At 37.7% G+C, this 18,026-nt stretch overlaps 1 protein-coding gene across 3 annotated transcripts in view; it reads right to left on the bottom strand.

The window, feature by feature from the left end:
* The window catches only part of SLC39A12 (solute carrier family 39 member 12), a 64,811-nt gene that overhangs the window by 23,724 nt on the left and 23,061 nt on the right, over positions 1-18,026 (bottom strand). For 2 of the 3 annotated variants that reach the window (XM_037060787.1, XM_037060786.1), the window contains 6 exons: positions 16,414-16,586; positions 13,048-13,219; positions 9,039-9,211; positions 6,446-6,598; positions 4,574-4,675; positions 302-368 (listed from right to left, as the gene is read on the bottom strand). In XM_037060787.1, coding sequence (XP_036916682.1) covers positions 302-368; positions 4,574-4,675; positions 6,446-6,598; positions 9,039-9,211; positions 13,048-13,219; positions 16,414-16,586 — 840 coding nt within the window. The remainder of the gene's footprint in view (positions 1-301; positions 369-4,573; positions 4,676-6,445; positions 6,599-9,038; positions 9,212-13,047; positions 13,220-16,413; positions 16,587-18,026) is intronic. The other variant, XM_037060788.1, reaches the window with a different exon arrangement.

Genomic DNA, 18,026 nt, shown 5'->3' with positions numbered 1-18,026 from the left:
CATTATTTTAAATGAGCTTTGATAACCACATGTGTGTTTATAATAATTGAAGTTTTTAGAAGATCAGTTTTAAACAATTGGGGAAAATAGCATTTTTAAAGAATGAAGTAAATTTGATATTAGTGGGTGGTATGTTTGAAACACTGATGGGAATAAGTCTTTATTAAAAATTCTATTGCAAGGATTTTAATAATGAAATGTTTACCTAATATGAAATTTATGATGTTTATTTTAAAGCAGACATAACCTTTCCGTGGCATTTTCTAAATTTAACATTTAATTGTTTTCAATTAGTACTCACATTTTCTGTTGGAGGCTGTCATACTGCCTATTGGAATTTCAGCTGCCTGGGAATCTTCTGGGCCTTTCTATTGTCAATTTAAAAATAAATGATATAAGATAAGCAGAGATCATCATTTTTGTTGAAAAATGAAACATCTGAAAAGTTATATTAATTTTTAAAAGACATTTTTAATGCTCTAGAGTAACCTAGAACTTCTAAACTTTATAGACAAACATAGAAGGTGGGGCTGAGAGTCTTCGAGCAAGCCTTTGGCACTACCCACGTGCAGACGAAGACAGCGCTCACTCAGATCAGTCTCCCGTGGAGTGTGGAGAGCCATCTGTAATTCAGACTCCCAAATCATGTGAGCCTTTATGAAAGCCAAAGGTTGTAGAGAAAATAGATTCTGGATCATTGACCCAATTTGGCTCTTCCACTGATTGTGGATCCAGAATTCATCTTCAGATCTTTAAGCAGATCACGTGCCGTGAGTGGAGACCCCATGCCAACACCATGCCTCATTCTATTCATTGTGGCCTAATATTCTGATTTTGTTGCTTTACCACCAGTCAGTAAGAGTCTTGCCAATTAAGAAAGAAAGCCAACAGACTTAGAAAAGCAAATATAATCAATTTTTAAAGTTTTCTCATCCTTTCATATGACAGGAAAGTAACATTGTGTTTTTTTAAATGTATTGTATTCATTATGCTATTACAGTTGTCCCATTTTCCCCTCTTATTCCCCTCTACCCTGCACACCCTCTCCCACCCACATTCCCCCACTTTGGTTCATGTCCATGGGTTGTACATATAAGTTCTATCACTTCTACATTTCCTATACTATTCTTACCCTCCCCCTGTCTATTTTGTAACTACCATTTATGCTACTTATTCTCTGTACCTTTTCCCCCTCTCTACCCATCTCACCCCCTGCTGATAACCCTGCTTGTGATGTCCATTTCTGTGATTCTGTTCCTGTTCTAGTTGTTTGCTTAGTTTGCTTTTGTTTTTATTTTAGGTGTGATTGTTAATAACTGTGAGTTTGCTGTCATTTTACTGTTCATAGTTTGATCTTCTTTTTCTTAGATAAATCTCTAATATTTCATATAATAAGGGCTGGGTAATGATGAACTCCTTTAACTTGACCTTATGTGGAAAGCACTTTATCTACCCTTCCATTCTAAATGATAGCTTTGCTGGATAGAGTCATCTTAGATGTAGGTCCTTGCCTTTCATGACTTCAAATACTTCTTTCCAGCCCCTTTTGCCTACAAGGTCTCTTTTGGGAACTCAGCTGATGGTCTTATGGGTATAACTTTGAAAGTAACTGTCTCCTTTTCTCTTGCTGCTTCTAGGATTCTCTCCTTGATTTTAATCTTGGGTAATGTATTTATGATGTGCTTGGTGTGTGCTTCCTTGGTTCCAACCTCTCTGGGACTCTCTGAGCTTCCTGGACTTCCTGAAAGTCTATTTCTTTTGCCAGATTAGGGAAGTTCTCCATTATTTTTTCAAATAAGTTTTCCATTTCTTGCTCTTTATCTTCTTCTGGCCCCCCTATGATCGGATGTTGGAATATTTAAAGTTGTCCTGGAGGTTCCTAAGCCTCTCTTCATTTTTCTGAATTCTTGTTTCTTCATTCTTTTCTGGTTGAATGTTTCTTTCTTCCTTTTGGTCCACACCATTGATTTGAGTCCCAGTTTTCCTTCCATCACTGTTGGTTCCCTGTAAATTTTCTTTTATTTCACTTAGCATAGCCTTCACTTTTTCACCTAATTTGCAACCATATTCAACCAATTCTGTGAGCATCCTGATTACCAGTGTTTTGAACTGTGCATCATATAGGTTGACTATCTCTTCGTTGCTTAGTCGTATTTTTTCTGGAGTTTTGATTTGTCCCTTCATTTGGGCCATTTTTTTTGGTCTGGGTGCACCTGTTATGTAGTAAGGGATGGAGTCTTAGGTGTTCACCAGGGCAGGGCAACCCACGTCACTGCGTTGTGACACTGTATATGGGGGAGGGGTCCAAGAGGGAACAATGCTGCTTTCTAGGTTCTGGGCTGGCTTTCAGTCACTTCCCCTGCTACTCACAAACAAATTGGTCCCTTCTTAGGCTGATTCCTGAGTAGGTGGGTTTGTGTACGTTCTAGGACCCTGTGGGTCTCTCCAACAAACTCTCCTGTGAGGCTGGGAGTTACAGTTTCTCTTGCTGCCACAACCCCCACAGATTTTGGAGTCAGAGGTTTTGAGGCTTTATTTCCCCACATTGTGACCCTGGGTTGCATGGTCTATCTTGCTCTCCAGTTGTTCCTCCTGGTTTATCTGCACATGAATGTGGGACAGCCTGGTCCGCCAGCCACTGTCTTGCTATGAGTCCTCCCTGCCCCAGGTGCCTGACACCACTCCTCCTGCCAGTCTGGATGAACATTTGTTCTTTGTCTTTTTGGCTGTCAGACTTCCACACAGTTCGATTTTCTGGCAGTTCTGGTTGGTTTTTGTTTTAAAATTTGTTGTTGTCCTTCTTTTGGTTGCACAAGGAAGCACAGTGTGTCTGCCTACGCCTCCATCTTGGCTGGAAGTCCAGGAAGTAAGATTTTGAAAGTGACATCTATAATATGAGTTAAGATTACATGATTCTGTTTCAGAGAGTGATTCATAGCTCAATTTCTGAAAAATCACTTCCCCTCCCTGTGCCTCAGATTCTTATTCTGTTATGTGAAGAGAATACTTTTAATCTGCATTTTAAATATGATATTTTAAAATCATATTTATATAATTCTACCATCCAAAGGTGTGGAGACCATGGGACAAATTTAATGTGAGATAAAACCATCTTTTTTAGTGTAAACAGGAAGTAACATTGAAGTTCACATATTAAATAATAGCGGGTATTCAAAAAATGTAATGACAAGCAATTTTTTGGAAAAGAATGGTGAGAAGAATACCTAAAGGATACCGGACTAGAGAAGGTAGACAGGCTTCCTGCCTGAAATTGGTGGATCTAGAACCCTCCTACTATGTAATTTTTCATGTTACATCAAAATGCTGATTATAATAAAAAATCTCTATAGTTGCATTAAAAGATGGGAGTTCAAATATTTATTCCAGGATATTTTTCCCCAAAAGCTATAATGTCACACTCTGTAAAGGAATTTAGAAACAAACATCCAAAACTGGATGTTTGGAAAGAATTGTGAGTTTCCCTCCTGCCTGAAGGAGTAGTAATTGAAACAGTTTCTAAAGTCCATACTATTTCTATTTGCACAAATTGATCTTGTAGCTTAAATAACAAAAGGAATGGTGAATATATAATTAGTGAGTCAGCCTATTGAAATGCAACCCAAACTCATTAAGTTAGCACCAGAGATTTCCTTATACACACGTCAGGGTTCTGTACCCTTCAGTCACACAGAGGGGTAGAGGTGGCATTAAAGTGACTCTAAAACTAATCTCTGCCTGAACTTATCTTCTTTCCAGCCACATGTGAAGAATCTAAGCAATAAACAAAATAAGGATTTTAAATCATTTTAAAGAAAAATTTTTGAATTAGCTGTAGATCTGCAATCTGTTGTCTGACTTCTGTTTTGCTGTGTTAACATCTCAGGAATAGCTTACTTATCTGTACTCAGGAATCAGTCCTTGAGTGGTAAACCCTTTCCTAAGGTCATGGTTATAAGAGGCAAGTTTTCTATCTATGACATACTACTTTCATATTTTGCTCATCCCTTTACTTGTTATTTTGATCATTAGAATGCAATTATTGTTTTGAACCTAATTGGAGGTTGTCTTTTGAGAATCCACATGGATAATTTTGTCATGGAAAATTCAATGTAATAGAAAGCACTTACAATGAGACACCTCATGGGGCAGAACCAGTTCTCCTTTGCATTGTGAAATGGATATCCCACTCCCAGATGCACTAAATCCATTATTGGATTATTTGTATCTACCTACCCATGGCTAATAATTACTCAGAATGGAAAACCAAACAAAGGTCAACTGGTTCATGAATACTTGTAAACAAAATAATTCAATTGCTGTATAGTATGTCAGTCTAGTCCATACATGTTTCAAAATGGTGCTGGTTGCAATAATTTGAATCTATGGAAAATGCTTTTTATACTTTCAAACAGCTTTTAGGTACTTGGCAGAGTTTGCTAAACTATTTATCGCGGTCAAGAACACAGGCAAGTCAGGAGTGAACTGTATATTTATTGCACTGATTTTTACCTAATCAAGGAATAAAGGAAAGGAGGTAATCAAACCAACAGAAAATTTCAGATCAGTAACCTACCAGCTGGATAGTTGAAGCAGATTGGCCTTTGCCTGATTGGTCAGAATCGAGTGCAAGGTGATGGGAATGTCCCATGTGCCCATGAACCAGTGGCATGACCTGCTGGGTGAGGATGGTTTAAAATTAGTGCTGAAGAACAGAAGAACGCAAATGCAGCCTTTGTCAAGTCCATAGTTCTACTCAACATTTTGCTCATTGGCCAAAGTGATGGGTGAACGACAATAGTGATGGGAGACTCCCACTGTGAGGAGTACTTACTAAAATACTCGGAGAAGCAAGGATTGCTCTGATTGGGCATGCATGCTCAGAATGCTTTGAACATGCAGCTGCAAGAATTGCAAAAGACTCAAACAGTGGCGGTCTTTATAATGCCTTTTTTATTTACTACAAAATTTAATTTGATTTTTTTCTGATGGAGATACCAAAAGGATTATAACTAAAACTGTATTGCAGCCTAAAACCACTAAATTAAAATCTCCAGAAAGGTATTAATCAATTCAAGCACTTGGAACTTCTAAAATACCTACCTTCCTTTCATGCTACTCAATATCATGGATCTTGAAATTATGTTCTTAAATTCATTTTAAGTTCCTTGGCAAATACAAGGGCAATCTAAATAAACTATACATTTTGGATGATCATAATTTATTTTACTCATTTCAATCCTGGTTAAATTTCTCATGATTACACATAGGTTGATATGTTAGCTTTGTAATTTAGTTTTTTCAGTCCAGGAATGCTAATGTATTGTGTTTCAGTGGTCATCTATTATTGTTTTTTCATGCTGATTGAATTAGGACCCCTTCTCTCGAGATTAATGTCCTAAACTTCTCTAGTAGGTGAAGAAATTGAAGCTTGAATTTTCAATTTTGAGTTACTATAGCATTCTAGTTTGGGCCCTAGGCCAAAAAAATGACCCTGCTTCATGAAAACAAATTATTTCACAGGATTTTGTTTAAAATCTATTTATTATAAAAATTCTCAAATATACAGAAAAGTTGAAAGAACTGTAATGTAAACACTCAGATACCCACCTCCTGGTCCCACCAGTGATGTTTTGCTGTACCTGTTTTTATCCCACACCTAGCCACTCTCTACCCATCCACAAAACCACCTGTTTTTGATGCATAAAATAGAATTTTCTAATAAACTTGGGAATGCTAATAAAGTACTGACATTTTAAAAGTCTACCCGAGTAGACTGAGTTTTACCTGAGTGCAGTCAAGAATAAGTAAAAAACCATAGAGGACAACAGAGCCTCAGGACTTTGCAAAGAAAACTTGCTTTATTGAGTCTTTCTTAAGTATCTACCTTTTTAACCATCCCACCAAACAGTTCAACTATTTCCCTTTATATTTCATCATATATGTAGGAACTGATCAAATACAGGCCCAAATAAAAGCAATGATTCAAGCTATATATATTACAAATACCATACCTGAGCGTTTTTAAAAATATTTTTAAATGCCCTTAAGATAGAAAATAATGTGTAATTTTGTGAATTTTCAGAATATTTGTTTGCTTGTTTGTTTTTGGTTAAGAAAGACATTCAGAACACTGCCTGACAGCTAGGCCGATGGTCCCCTTTATTATCAGGCAGGAGGTAGTCTGCTGTTTCTAAGCTAGTGAAGGTCAAACAGCAGACTGTAACGAGTACATCAGCAGGCCAGCAACAGATGTTTAAAAGATTAATAAGCAGACTTACAGGGAAGCTGCCAGTCAGAATGACTTGTGTATTCTGGAAATCAGGGCCTCATCCCTTACACAGACAACTTCATGAAGAAGTCAGTTACTTTTGAACAAGTACTTCTGCAATAAAAGGTGAATATTATGAGGTCCTAATGTAAAGGATAAATAAAACTTAAAATATACCTCGACACTTGGTGACACAAAAAGAATAGAACATTTTTCTATCAAGAATAATCCATGGATGCCTCCAATTAGTCCCAAGAGTTTCCAAACGTGACCTTTGCTTTCATGGACATGTCCAGACTCTGAGGCTTCCTGCTTATCTAAACCAAGAACCTAAAAATCAAAAGGTGAGAGCAAGAGACATAAAGAAATAACTTGATGACTTAAACACTAATTAGGAAGTCTGATATTAAATATAGCCAACTCCTGAAATCATTCAAAGCCCAGTTTGCTTTTAGATACATAAATACTTCCACTGTAGGATTTAATCGTGGCGAATAAAATGGGTACAAGAGAAAAGAAGGTGGCCTCTGCTTATGAACAGATTAAAGCCTAAGCTTATTTCAGGAAGTGGCCTGAATTTTCATGCATTCTCAGTCCTTTAGCTGAATTTTTTTAGGAGTTCAAAAATATCTGTTTGTACAACAGTGCCTTATAGCAAGCCAATGTGTTTTATATCCAGAACAAATACAAAGATAGATTTCATCTGGGCATTATTCTCCCCATGCCCAATTGCAATTAAAGAATACTTTTAATAAATGTTCATAGTAGTAAGAAATCTACCATAAAGACGTTTTTCACGGAGTACATACTATATGCCTAGCAATATATTCAGCAACCTGGGACAGAAGAGGATACAAGAAAAGCATCAGGAATTTTTCTCTAGTTGACTCATCCCTTTGGTTGACTCATGCTATTGGTTGACCTCATGATTTCCTGTGAGCTAGTAAATCATTATGTATCATATTCCTTCCCCAGGAGAAGGCAGTTTAAGAAACTAGTTTAAGAAAATAGCTCAGTGGTTTCCACATTTTGGATGTTACTGACCATTAAAAAGAGGGGAAAATATATGTATACATATTGCATGCACACATGTTCATAGATACATATGTAGATATTTATGTGTGTGAACATACATTCATACATGAGTGAGTATATACACTGATTTTATGGACATAACTAAAAACCGACATATGGTAGTCAACTTTTTCTTTTGGTAAAGGCATTAAAGGACACCCACCTAGTATCTGTAATTACCATTATTTCACAGTACAGAGAACATTGCAATATCACGAAATGGGAAAAAACCACAATGTCGGACAAAAATGCAGACCTCTAAGTTGAATAAATTTAGCTAGTGAAAAAGAAAATAATGACAGTGGCATTTTTTCTCATTTCCCCGCAGCTCTTTGAACACTTGTCATGTGTCAAGACCGCCGTTTTTTTCCAGTTTTCCACCTCCCTCGCATCGCATCTTCCTCTTCCCAGTAACTTCTGTCTTCTTTTTTCTCAAGTGGAACAACTGCCTTCCAAATTTCATGAAACCTAGCTAATCTTTTAAGTTCCCCTCTGTGACATATCTCTGCAAAGTCAGTTGACAGTCCCACCTGCCCCAAGTCCTTGCCCGCTGCCCGGAGCTACGCCATCCCTGAACAGGGGAGGCCCGGGGAGCCTTGAGATTCTTCCGCTGTTTCCCAGGATCCTGGGAGTGAACCTCTGCAGTGACCTGGAAAAGGCCTCAGCCACCGCCTCAAGCCAATAAGCCTTGAAATATTTCCAGAAAATTAGATTACAGGGGAAATTAAAACTAATAATGGTTTGTTTCATTTCTCCAATGCTCACTTTGCAATTTTCAGAACATCTAATAATTATTGAGCCTCTAAGCAACAAGAGTGACCCTGTAGGAAATTTCCAGAGGCATGAGGAAAATTTCCATATCCATGGGAACCGTAGGACTGCAGGTAATAAACTGCTTTTAGAGCATTGATTGTCCACCTTCGTCATCTCACTTAAACTAATTACTAAAATTCTATGGCATGCCAGAAATTTTATTTTTTGACAGCCTGACAAAAAATAGGCAAATTTTGATTCATTCACACCAGACAGCTATTATTGTGTTGGCTGTTGTCATTTTTAATTTAACAGTCTAAGGGCAAAGAGGTCAGTGCCCCTGACTACACGGTCAGGCATTGCATGTTTTCAAATTTCTCATGGCACACCGGTTGAAAATCACTGCTCTAGAGGAAGTACCAGAGCCGGGAGGGGACAGGAGGAAACAGCCCTGCCCCTCTCTCCCCCTGCCCCGACTTATCTGTCATGCCTCACATTGGCTGGCCCTGGCAACCACCCAGTCTGCGAGGGGGCTGAGGACCTGCACTCTCCCAGGCCACAGAAGACAGAGGAGAAGAGCAGAGAACAACATAGGTGATTTGGGGGAGCACCAGAGAAAAAATATTGCCATGTCTGATAGCCTATTCACTTTTATTTACAGGTAATTTGTAAGTGCTTCCTGAATGTTTCTTAGTAGGAATTGACATCTGATCATCTTTTTAAAAATTCTCAAAAATAAGAATAACATGTGGTGAATATAACGACCAATCATCTCCTTTCTCCCACAAGTGCTTTGGGAAAATAATATTCATTTCCAAGGGAAACACTGGCTTCCATAGCTACTCGTGCAAGTTGCTGTGAAATTTTGCATAAACACCTCCAACTGGCTAAACAGAGAGGGCGCTGGAAACACTCCATTTAAATCAGAAACAAAGCAGCTTACCTGAGGGATCAGGTGGAGCAGAGCATCCCCAGAGAGGGTCCCAACAGCCAGGCCCACAAACAGCTGTAAAATGAGCCTGTAGCTCTCCTCACAGCTGTGGAACAGGAGCAGCGTGGTTCCCAGCAAGGAGCCCAAAGTGAGCAGCATCACGGCCACTGTGCTGTAGCCATATTCTGAGTTGGAAGGAGATCGTGGAGACAGTCAGTGCCCGTGACCCGCGGCGAGTGCCTGAGCTAGTGAAACTGAAGGAATAGTGTGTCCTACAGCACAGCCGGTAGGGACATGAACTTGTTGTATGTGGTCTACTGGGCAAAGGTTTTAGCTTTTAAGAAAAGAATGAAAAGATTTCATTACAGATACTGGTAATGATTTCCATCCAATCACATGGAAGCCTTTCCATGGCCAGGCAGTGGCGCTGCAATGGGAACGTCTAGTCTGGGCCCACGTAGACCTTTGTTTGTGTTCGAAATGAGTACTTTCTTCCAGAAGTTCTCAAAATTATTTGTAATGTTAAAAGTGTTTATTATTCTCAATGACCAAAATAAGTGATTGTGTAGGTAAAAACTGATCAATGAATGTTAATGGTTCACAGTAAATTTGGAGAGCCTACCTTTTGATTTATTGCAATGATATTTTATTATGTCAGTATTTATTCAATGTTCCTAGCTTCTAGATTTTAAAAAATTAAGGAAATGCAACGCTTTAAATTATTCAAACAAAAATATGTATGAGGGGAGAACAAGTAAAACGGGAGAAGAAGAAGAAAGTTTAACAGAGAGAAAAATGGATCTCAGAGTAAAAAGTAAATGACTGGGCAATAAAGAGTTATTCAAGCCTCCATTTTTCTTTGGCTGCAGACGTTCAGGGCAAATACTCTTGTTTGTACTTATTTAGAAGTTATTAACAAGTCACGGCAAAATGGCTTATAAACAATAAGGTAATTACAAAATTAAACTATCATTTCCTTGAGTGACTACATACAGATAAACAATGAGTTAAATCAAATAATGTAGTTATACTATTTAAAGTCCATTATAGATTTTAAGAAACTATCATCTTAAAGTTAGTGATCATGGGAAATGATTACTATTCTCACTATTTTCACTATTCTCACTATTCTCACTATTTTTGACTTTTCTCCTACTCTCACTATTTTTGACTTTTCTGGGACATTCACCTTCTACATTAAATCATATTAATGATTCTAGCTGATAACATGGTAATAGACTTGTGATTTTAAGATGATCTCTATGCTTTTAATTTTTAAAATGTATTGGTGAGAGAGAGACAGACAGAGGGAGAGAAACATCAATTAGTAGTTCCACTACTAGAAACATCAATTAGTAGTTCCACTTATTATCTTTTCGTTGGAGGATTCATGTATTGACCCTGACTGGGGATCGAACCTGCAGCCTTGGAGAACCGGGACGATACTCTAACCCACTGAGCTATCAGACCAGGGCTAAGATGATCTTTACTAAATTATACATTCTAGATTATATAAGAATCTAATATTAAAATAGCGTTGGTGATGTATTCAGAGAAAACTTTCAAATTGCGGTTTTCCCACTCTCATCACTATCCTTTCACAGCCAGAAATCCACTACACAGTGGCTGTTATCCAGTGGATACGGAGTTTCAGTTTTGCGAGATGAAAACGTTCTAAAAAATCTGTTGCACAATGATATGAAATACTTAATATTACTGAACTGTAGATCCTACACTTCCTAATAATTAAGATGATAAATTCCATGTGTATTTAAATCACAATTAAAGTTTAAAAAAATAAAACAGTTTGGAATGGTCATACACCAGCCTAGAAGTTTCATCCTGTCATAATTTAGTAAAAATGCCTATGTTATTTTAAAAATCCATAGAGATGTTTAGCAAGTATCATATTCCATTCTTCCACAAGTAGATTCTCTGTGGGAACATCATTCTTCTCATGTAATAAGTAAAGACATCTGAAGTTTAATATGAGCACCTGGGTGCCGGATATAGTTCAAAGGTGCCACATTTTAGAGAAGCTACAGAAGATCATTAAATGTCAAGAATGTACAGGAACAAATTAGGGTCTGACATTTCCAAGGCAAAAGGCAAAGTCTCAGGTTCTGTGATCCTTCTTTTCTTCTCCCCTTTGTCCTGAGGGCAGCTACAGTGTGGGACTGGAGGAGAATGGACGTTTATAGATGATTGGAGCTTATAGATGATTTTAGGGCCTCTGTGAGTCAGATTTCACCTGCTCCTGTATGGCAAGGGCAGCCTGAAAACCATAAAATCTCTGACTTTTGTGGCCATCCAACTCTGCTGACTAACTTAGCCCATCTCGACTGGACTCAGGCGACTTGCAGACAAGTGCTATGTACATCTTTCTCATCATTACAGTAGAACTTAACGTAAGAATTAAATTCCTAGCCACTCCTGAGCAGCTGCTTTGTGTAGGTCTGAAACTCAATTTATACATAGTCAAAACGCTCTGTCCTGGAAACAACTGGAGGTGATGCTTACAGATTGAGTTTTACCACACCGAACAATGTTTACTTAATAACGGCTCCCTGTGGCCTCTCCTCTTCACCTTACATTTCCATAAAAAGGCCACTACAAGCCTTTCCCTTCAGTTACGTAATGCAACATTTTAAATTGAGGACAGTACTGTTTTTCTAGGTTCTTTAGTGAGTGGTTTGTTTGAATTTTTCTTAGGAAGACTATTCCATAGAAGGATCTGGAAAGTCATTAGAAAGCTAAAAACTTTTTCACGGATCTTCAGTTCATAAGCCCACTCCCTGGTGGCTGTAGGCACCAGACACTGTGCCACATGGTGGGAGCACAAACATGTTCGTGGAAGCTCCTCGGTGCCATGGTCTGTCTGCCTCTTCCGTCTGGGAGTCATCACTGACCACCAGGTGCTGAATTATTTAGCTGCTCACTTCTAGTAGAGCTTTGTTCTTCTCAGTAAGTGTGGAATTACGGATATTTCAGCCTGGCATATTTTTGTTCACCTAAAAATCTTCAAATTGAGTCTCCTAATCCACTGTGAGTTAGAAGTGAGTAGCCAAAGAATCCAGCTATTATGGGCACTGCAGACAATCTCAGAGAGAAAGAAAGGTAGCTCTAACCATTCGTGCTATATATAGGGTTAATGGCAATATCTCAAAGATTGCATGTGTTAACTGTCAATATTTCTATCCATCACAGATGTTCTTATGCAATCTTTTTTCTTCTAAATACACAGTGCTTTAAATTACAAAACAGTTTTGTGCATATTATCACATTTGGACCTTACAGCAGAGCTTACCTGCTGTACTGGTCCAATGGGATATAGGTGAGTGCATGTCCAAGGGTGCCAGCCAGGTACAGCAGGCTGGTACCTGCCTGCACTGGTCACCGCCATTCTGGAGCAGTCTCTTGGGTCTACCCCAGTGTGCTTTCATTTTTTTTACCTGTGCCATGATGTGTGAAAGGCCTGTAGGACACCACTGCTTTTCCACTGTGCAGAACAAGAGATGGGCTCAGGGAAATAGAGATTGCTGAAGATCAGAGTTGGCTGGGGACAGAAGCCACCACTCAACTTCTGATTCCAACATTGCATCTGTTCTCTCCCTTATACCAGGCCACTCCCCAACTATGCACTTTCAAGTTGGTCTATAACTGAGTCCCATAAAAGGGACAAAATCAATTTATATACTCATAAACTGTTTACAAAATATAAATAATCATTGAAAGCTAGCATAGCAGACTGGTTAAAAACAATGGCTCAGGGGCCAGCTTGCCTGGGTTTGAATCCCAACTCCATCACTTACTAGAGGTGTGTCCTTGGCAAGTCACCTTAGTTCCCTCATCTGTAAAATGGGGATAATATCTAGTTCATAGCATTGTTGTGAGGATGAAATTAGCCAATAAGTGTAAGTTGCTTAGAATAGTGCCTGGTTTATAATAAGCACTCTGTGTTCATGGTTATGGTTACATACGTTAGGTGCATCCACTTTGTGAGGGAAAAATCAGAACTTACTCTCTAGAGTGGTGGGCAGCAGGTTCTCTTGTTGGTCCTTGGACAGCCGGCAAGAGCAGCTGAGCAATTGTTGGATGATTCCTGGACTCATTCGCTCAAAGTCCTCCTTAGAAATAGGTGAGAGGCTGTTCTGTAGAAATATTTCCACCAGCTGCCCAGCAGAGAAGCAAGTCTGTATGGGAAAACCCCACATAATCACTAACCTCAGCATACAAACTCGCCATCATTGCCGTTCTGGCTAAAACGGACACATGAAACCATATCATTTAGCACTTACATACCAGCTAGTTTACACAGCACTTGTCAATTGACAGCTCTTTTCCACAAAAACGATTGAAATAATTGCTTTTGCCTATTGATATTTACCTAAATCTTTGCAATTTTTCATTGTATAGGTGGATTTATAAGAGTGAAGGATTATAAATTAATAGTATATGCAACAGTTCTCTAAAAATTGCCACAAGGCATTTGTCTATCTTAGAAATGTGAAGGGCTGATTTAGTCTATCAAAAATTACATTAAAAAGGTCTAATATATGGATGAGGATGGTACATAGTTCCACTGGCAGAAATGTGTGTCTTCTATTGAAGTAAGACCTCAGTACAACATCTTTGTGATCTTTAGTTACAATCAATATGCTATTTTTTAAATAGCTTATCTATTACCTTTCATGGTCTGGCTTTCTCTCTTTTAGAAAACACATGGACACATAAGCCCCAACTGCGAAGTGAACTTTCAGTCCACATACACAAGACTGAGTTGATTCTGAAAGTCCTAATAGAGATCTAATGGTTCAGCAAAGCCACAGACGGACAGGCTCTCTTGGGTCAGGTAGATGTCCATCTCATTGGTTTTCCCACGAGATAGGGGGTGGGGTCGTGCTGCTCAAACATGGCTACAGCCTCACTCTGGTGGGTGAGGAAGGCATTTCTCAGCAAGGAACTGGGCAAGAATCCCAAAGGGTATCTACCACCAAAAGCAACAACAGAAAACTTCAACTTGTGATTTTTTTCCTTATCAAACTGAAAATCACCAGAGACTATTCTCTTTTGCATCATTTGTTACTAGTGGAATAAAATTATTCATCATTAAAAATACTGACAACAATAAGAGAAACTAGCAACAAGCTTTTGATGGCAAGCCCTCCATAATAAACATTCTTATTGGAAAATGTCTGACTGATAAGTGAAAGAGTGGAGAGATAAATGTGAACAGAATGCCATGCATTTCCCCCCAGTTCATTGTCAAGAAATTGAATAGTTCTACTACTTTTAGAATACCTTCTCATATAGTAAGATTATTCTGTTATGAATTATGAACATCCGTGCCCTTGATCTTCATTTTCTGTTTCTGAGATATTTAAGTCATTGTTTTATATTTCATCTGAAATCACTAATACAAATGTCCTTACAGTTGATGCATTATATTCTATAACATTTTTAAACACAATATATTTTAATAAAAAAGAATATTTAGATTACCCAGACAATAAACTTAACAATTTCTTTATTCCTCGATGTAAAACTTTAATACACAGTCTGATGTTGATATCATCAGACTTCTATGGTAACTTTACAAACACAATCAAAGCAGTGGTTTTTGAGCTTTAGCTTTGAGAGTCCCTTAGAGGGCTTATTAAAAGACAGAGTACTGGGCTCTACTCCCAGAGTTTGTAACTCAGCAGACCCTGGGGCAGGGCCTGAGAACTGGCATTTCTAACACGTTGCCGGTGATGCTGAGACTGCTGGTGCAGGGACAACCCCTTGAGAACCACTGGTCTGAATAACGTAGCAAGGACCCTCGGATCTAGTCTGCTCTCTTGGGGTCTCATCGTCAGTAACAAGGAGAGTGATACATTGGCACAGAGAGGATGTTGTTTTGTTTATTTTGCATAGTCAGCAAAGAAAATAGTTATTACTGTTTATAGAAGATACATGGCTTAAGTAGGCAATCCTTAAATTAAAAAAAACAAAAACAAAAAAAAACCTTGGCCCTGAAGAAGCTCTTAAAGAGACTTCACAAACAAGAATTAAAAAAAAACACTGATTTTTGTCACTTTTACAATAAGCACTGAAAGAATCAATTTAAGTAGATGTCATTTAACAGAAAAGCAAAGCAACGACAGAAATTCATTTTAACAGTATATAATAATAAAAACATGTGATGGTGTCCAGTCATGGATTCATAAGCCATGGGAACAGCATTCAGCAGCGTTGGGAACATGTGAGGAATTTTGTTCTTTTATGATACAGATTGTGCTCAATATGAAACTGCTCATCTAAGATACAAATGACAAAAATATTTTTTATTAATTTAAATCAACTTTTATTAAACAATAGCATAGTTGTTAAGGGCACTGAATATGCTAGCAGGTGATGTACCCTCAGTTTCTGTGAACTTAAGCAGTTATTTATTAGCTCCATGCTTCCATGTCATCATCTGTAAGATGGAATAATATAAACTAACCTCACACAGTTGTAATGATTAAACGAGGCAATGCAGGTGAACTAGCACAGTGTCGAATACATAGTGAGTGCTCAATAAATGTAAGCCATCATCATTGAACATCGATTTCTTACAACTTTAAACTATTACGGCAGGGAAGGATTCTATGGTCAAAGTTTGAGAAACATTTGATTCAATAAGAATAAAGACGTTTACTTATTGAAGGACCTCCCAAGACAGTACAATGTGTTTCTCCAGTATCTCCCAAACTACTTGGCCATAGCACCCATTTTCAAGAAGCACTGAGATACACTAGTGAACGTATTTTGGAATACAGCTTTAAAAAATGTGGATATGTTTACAAGATCAATTATCACCTCATCTCATTTCAGTGCTATCTACTATACGAATATTTCTTTGTGGCTCATAGCCTAAAGTAATCTCTTTTTGTAAGCTAACCTAAATTACTACAATCTAAGTTTAAAGTGTTCATTCATTGTTGTGTTCATGTAATATCTGTGCCCTCCCACTACCCTGTGAGCTCCATAGGAGCCGGGCTTATTTCTGATCTATACCATATCCCTCATGCCCTCAATAGTGACTGGCACATAGTAAAGTGCATTTATGTACAATCAATTATTTGTGCATTCAGTATAGACCCAAGGGAGGAAAGAGTAATGTATATCATTCTCCTAAATACCTTAGTCTCTTTATGTTTATGTTTGTTTATGTTTGTTTATGTTTATAGAGATCCACTTGTAGAAGGAGAAAAAACACAACCACTCTGTGAACATAGAATATGTCTACATTTAAGGAAAATACACATTATCCTTTAAATTTTCTACAGCTCTTACAGAACTTTCACAGCTGAACTCGTTTAGACAATAGCAAATAGTGGTAGGGGAAGAATAATGGCGATACCTGATCCCAGGGAACTGGACTGCCATCCGACTGCTGGTCCACAGGTACAGATATATTAGGGTAACTCCAACCACGAATTGTCATGTTGTTTTGTTTCCACTGCAGGTGATGGACTTTGGCTTTTCTGATGCAGGTACTTCTGGTCCAGAGAGTGTCGAGGAGTTGGTCTAGTTCTAGAGATTTCATACAAAGACTGGTGTTACATGGAATAAAAACAGGTCAGTTCCAGAATTATCACAATTTTGCATTGCCACAGCGTAGATATTTTATTGAGTAAATGCGGTTATGATGAAAAAAGTTTTATACTGAACAATAATAAATAACATTTATATTTCACAAAGTTATTGATTTCCTCAAGCTCTTGGTGAAGCTTTGGGGCTGAGTTTTGTGAAGATGTTCCTACCATATTTATTTCCTAGAGAAGATGAATAGGCAATTCCACCAATGGAGAGCCTTCCATTGGGCCAATTACCTAATTCTTTTTCTAGGTGGAATCCCCTATGAAAACAAAAGCAAAAGGTGAAACTGGGCTAATCCTTAGAAGATGTATTCTCCTGAGACACTATACATCTTTAATACATTATCTATAACTTTAATGTAGTTATGTCAGTCAAATTCTCTTTCTCTGAAGCATCTATACAGAAAAGGAAATGAAAAAAAATGTTGGAATTAGACACAAATTGACATTGTTTTCTAATGCTACTGTGGTATGATTGTTAGTTCATAGACTGAAGTTAAGTTTCCCTTGGTACAGCTGTCAGTTTTTACAAACTGATGCAGAGAATAATCCATTCACTATTACATGTAATGGTGAATTTATCCATCTTCTTACATGTAAATAAAATATCTCTGGTATTTTCCTAAGTGTTATCATCAGTGGTAGGAAACATTATAAACTAATGTTACTGCAATATTTGATTTTTTAGAGATTTTATTTATTTGTTTTTAGAGAGAGGGAAACAGAGGGAGAGAAACACTGATATGTGAGAAAAACATCCATCAGCTGCCTGTCATATGCATCCTACCCAGGGACTGGGCCTGCAGCCCGGGCATGTGCCTCGACCAGGAATCAAACCAGTGACCTTTTTTCTTTGCAGGATGATGCCCAACGAACTAAGCCATGCTGGCCAGGGATACAATATTTTATTTTAAATGACCAGTTTTCAACAAACAGTTATGAGACATGCAAAGAAATGGGAAAGTGTGACCCACAGTCAGGGGATAAAAATAGTCAATAAATATGTCTCTGAGTACTTCTAGACATTGAATTTAGCATCTATTATAAGCATGTTCAAGGAACTAAAGGAAATTATATTTAAAGAATTAAGTAAAATATGACAATAATAAATTAACAAACAGCAAATTTCAAAAAGGAAGTAAAAATTGTGTAAAAATCCAAATGGAAATTTTGGAGTTGATGAATACAATAATTGAAACAAAAAATTCACTGGAGTAGATTGCAGTATATTTGAGAAGGTAGGAAAAAGAATAATTGTACATAAAGAAAAATTAATTGAAGTAAATCAATCTGAAGAACAGAGGAAAAAAGAGATTTTTTTAAAAAGAACGAGTCTTAGAGACCTGTGGGACAACAGCAAATACATACATATATA

Source organism: Sturnira hondurensis, unplaced genomic scaffold (assembly GCF_014824575.4).
Source record: "Sturnira hondurensis isolate 20B ecotype Veracruz unplaced genomic scaffold, ASM1482457v3 Scaffold0012488, whole genome shotgun sequence".
NCBI classification, from domain to species: Eukaryota; Metazoa; Chordata; class Mammalia; order Chiroptera; family Phyllostomidae; genus Sturnira; species Sturnira hondurensis.
Note: the sequence above shows the minus strand (reverse complement) of the source record. Positions and strands in the feature narration are given on the sequence as shown.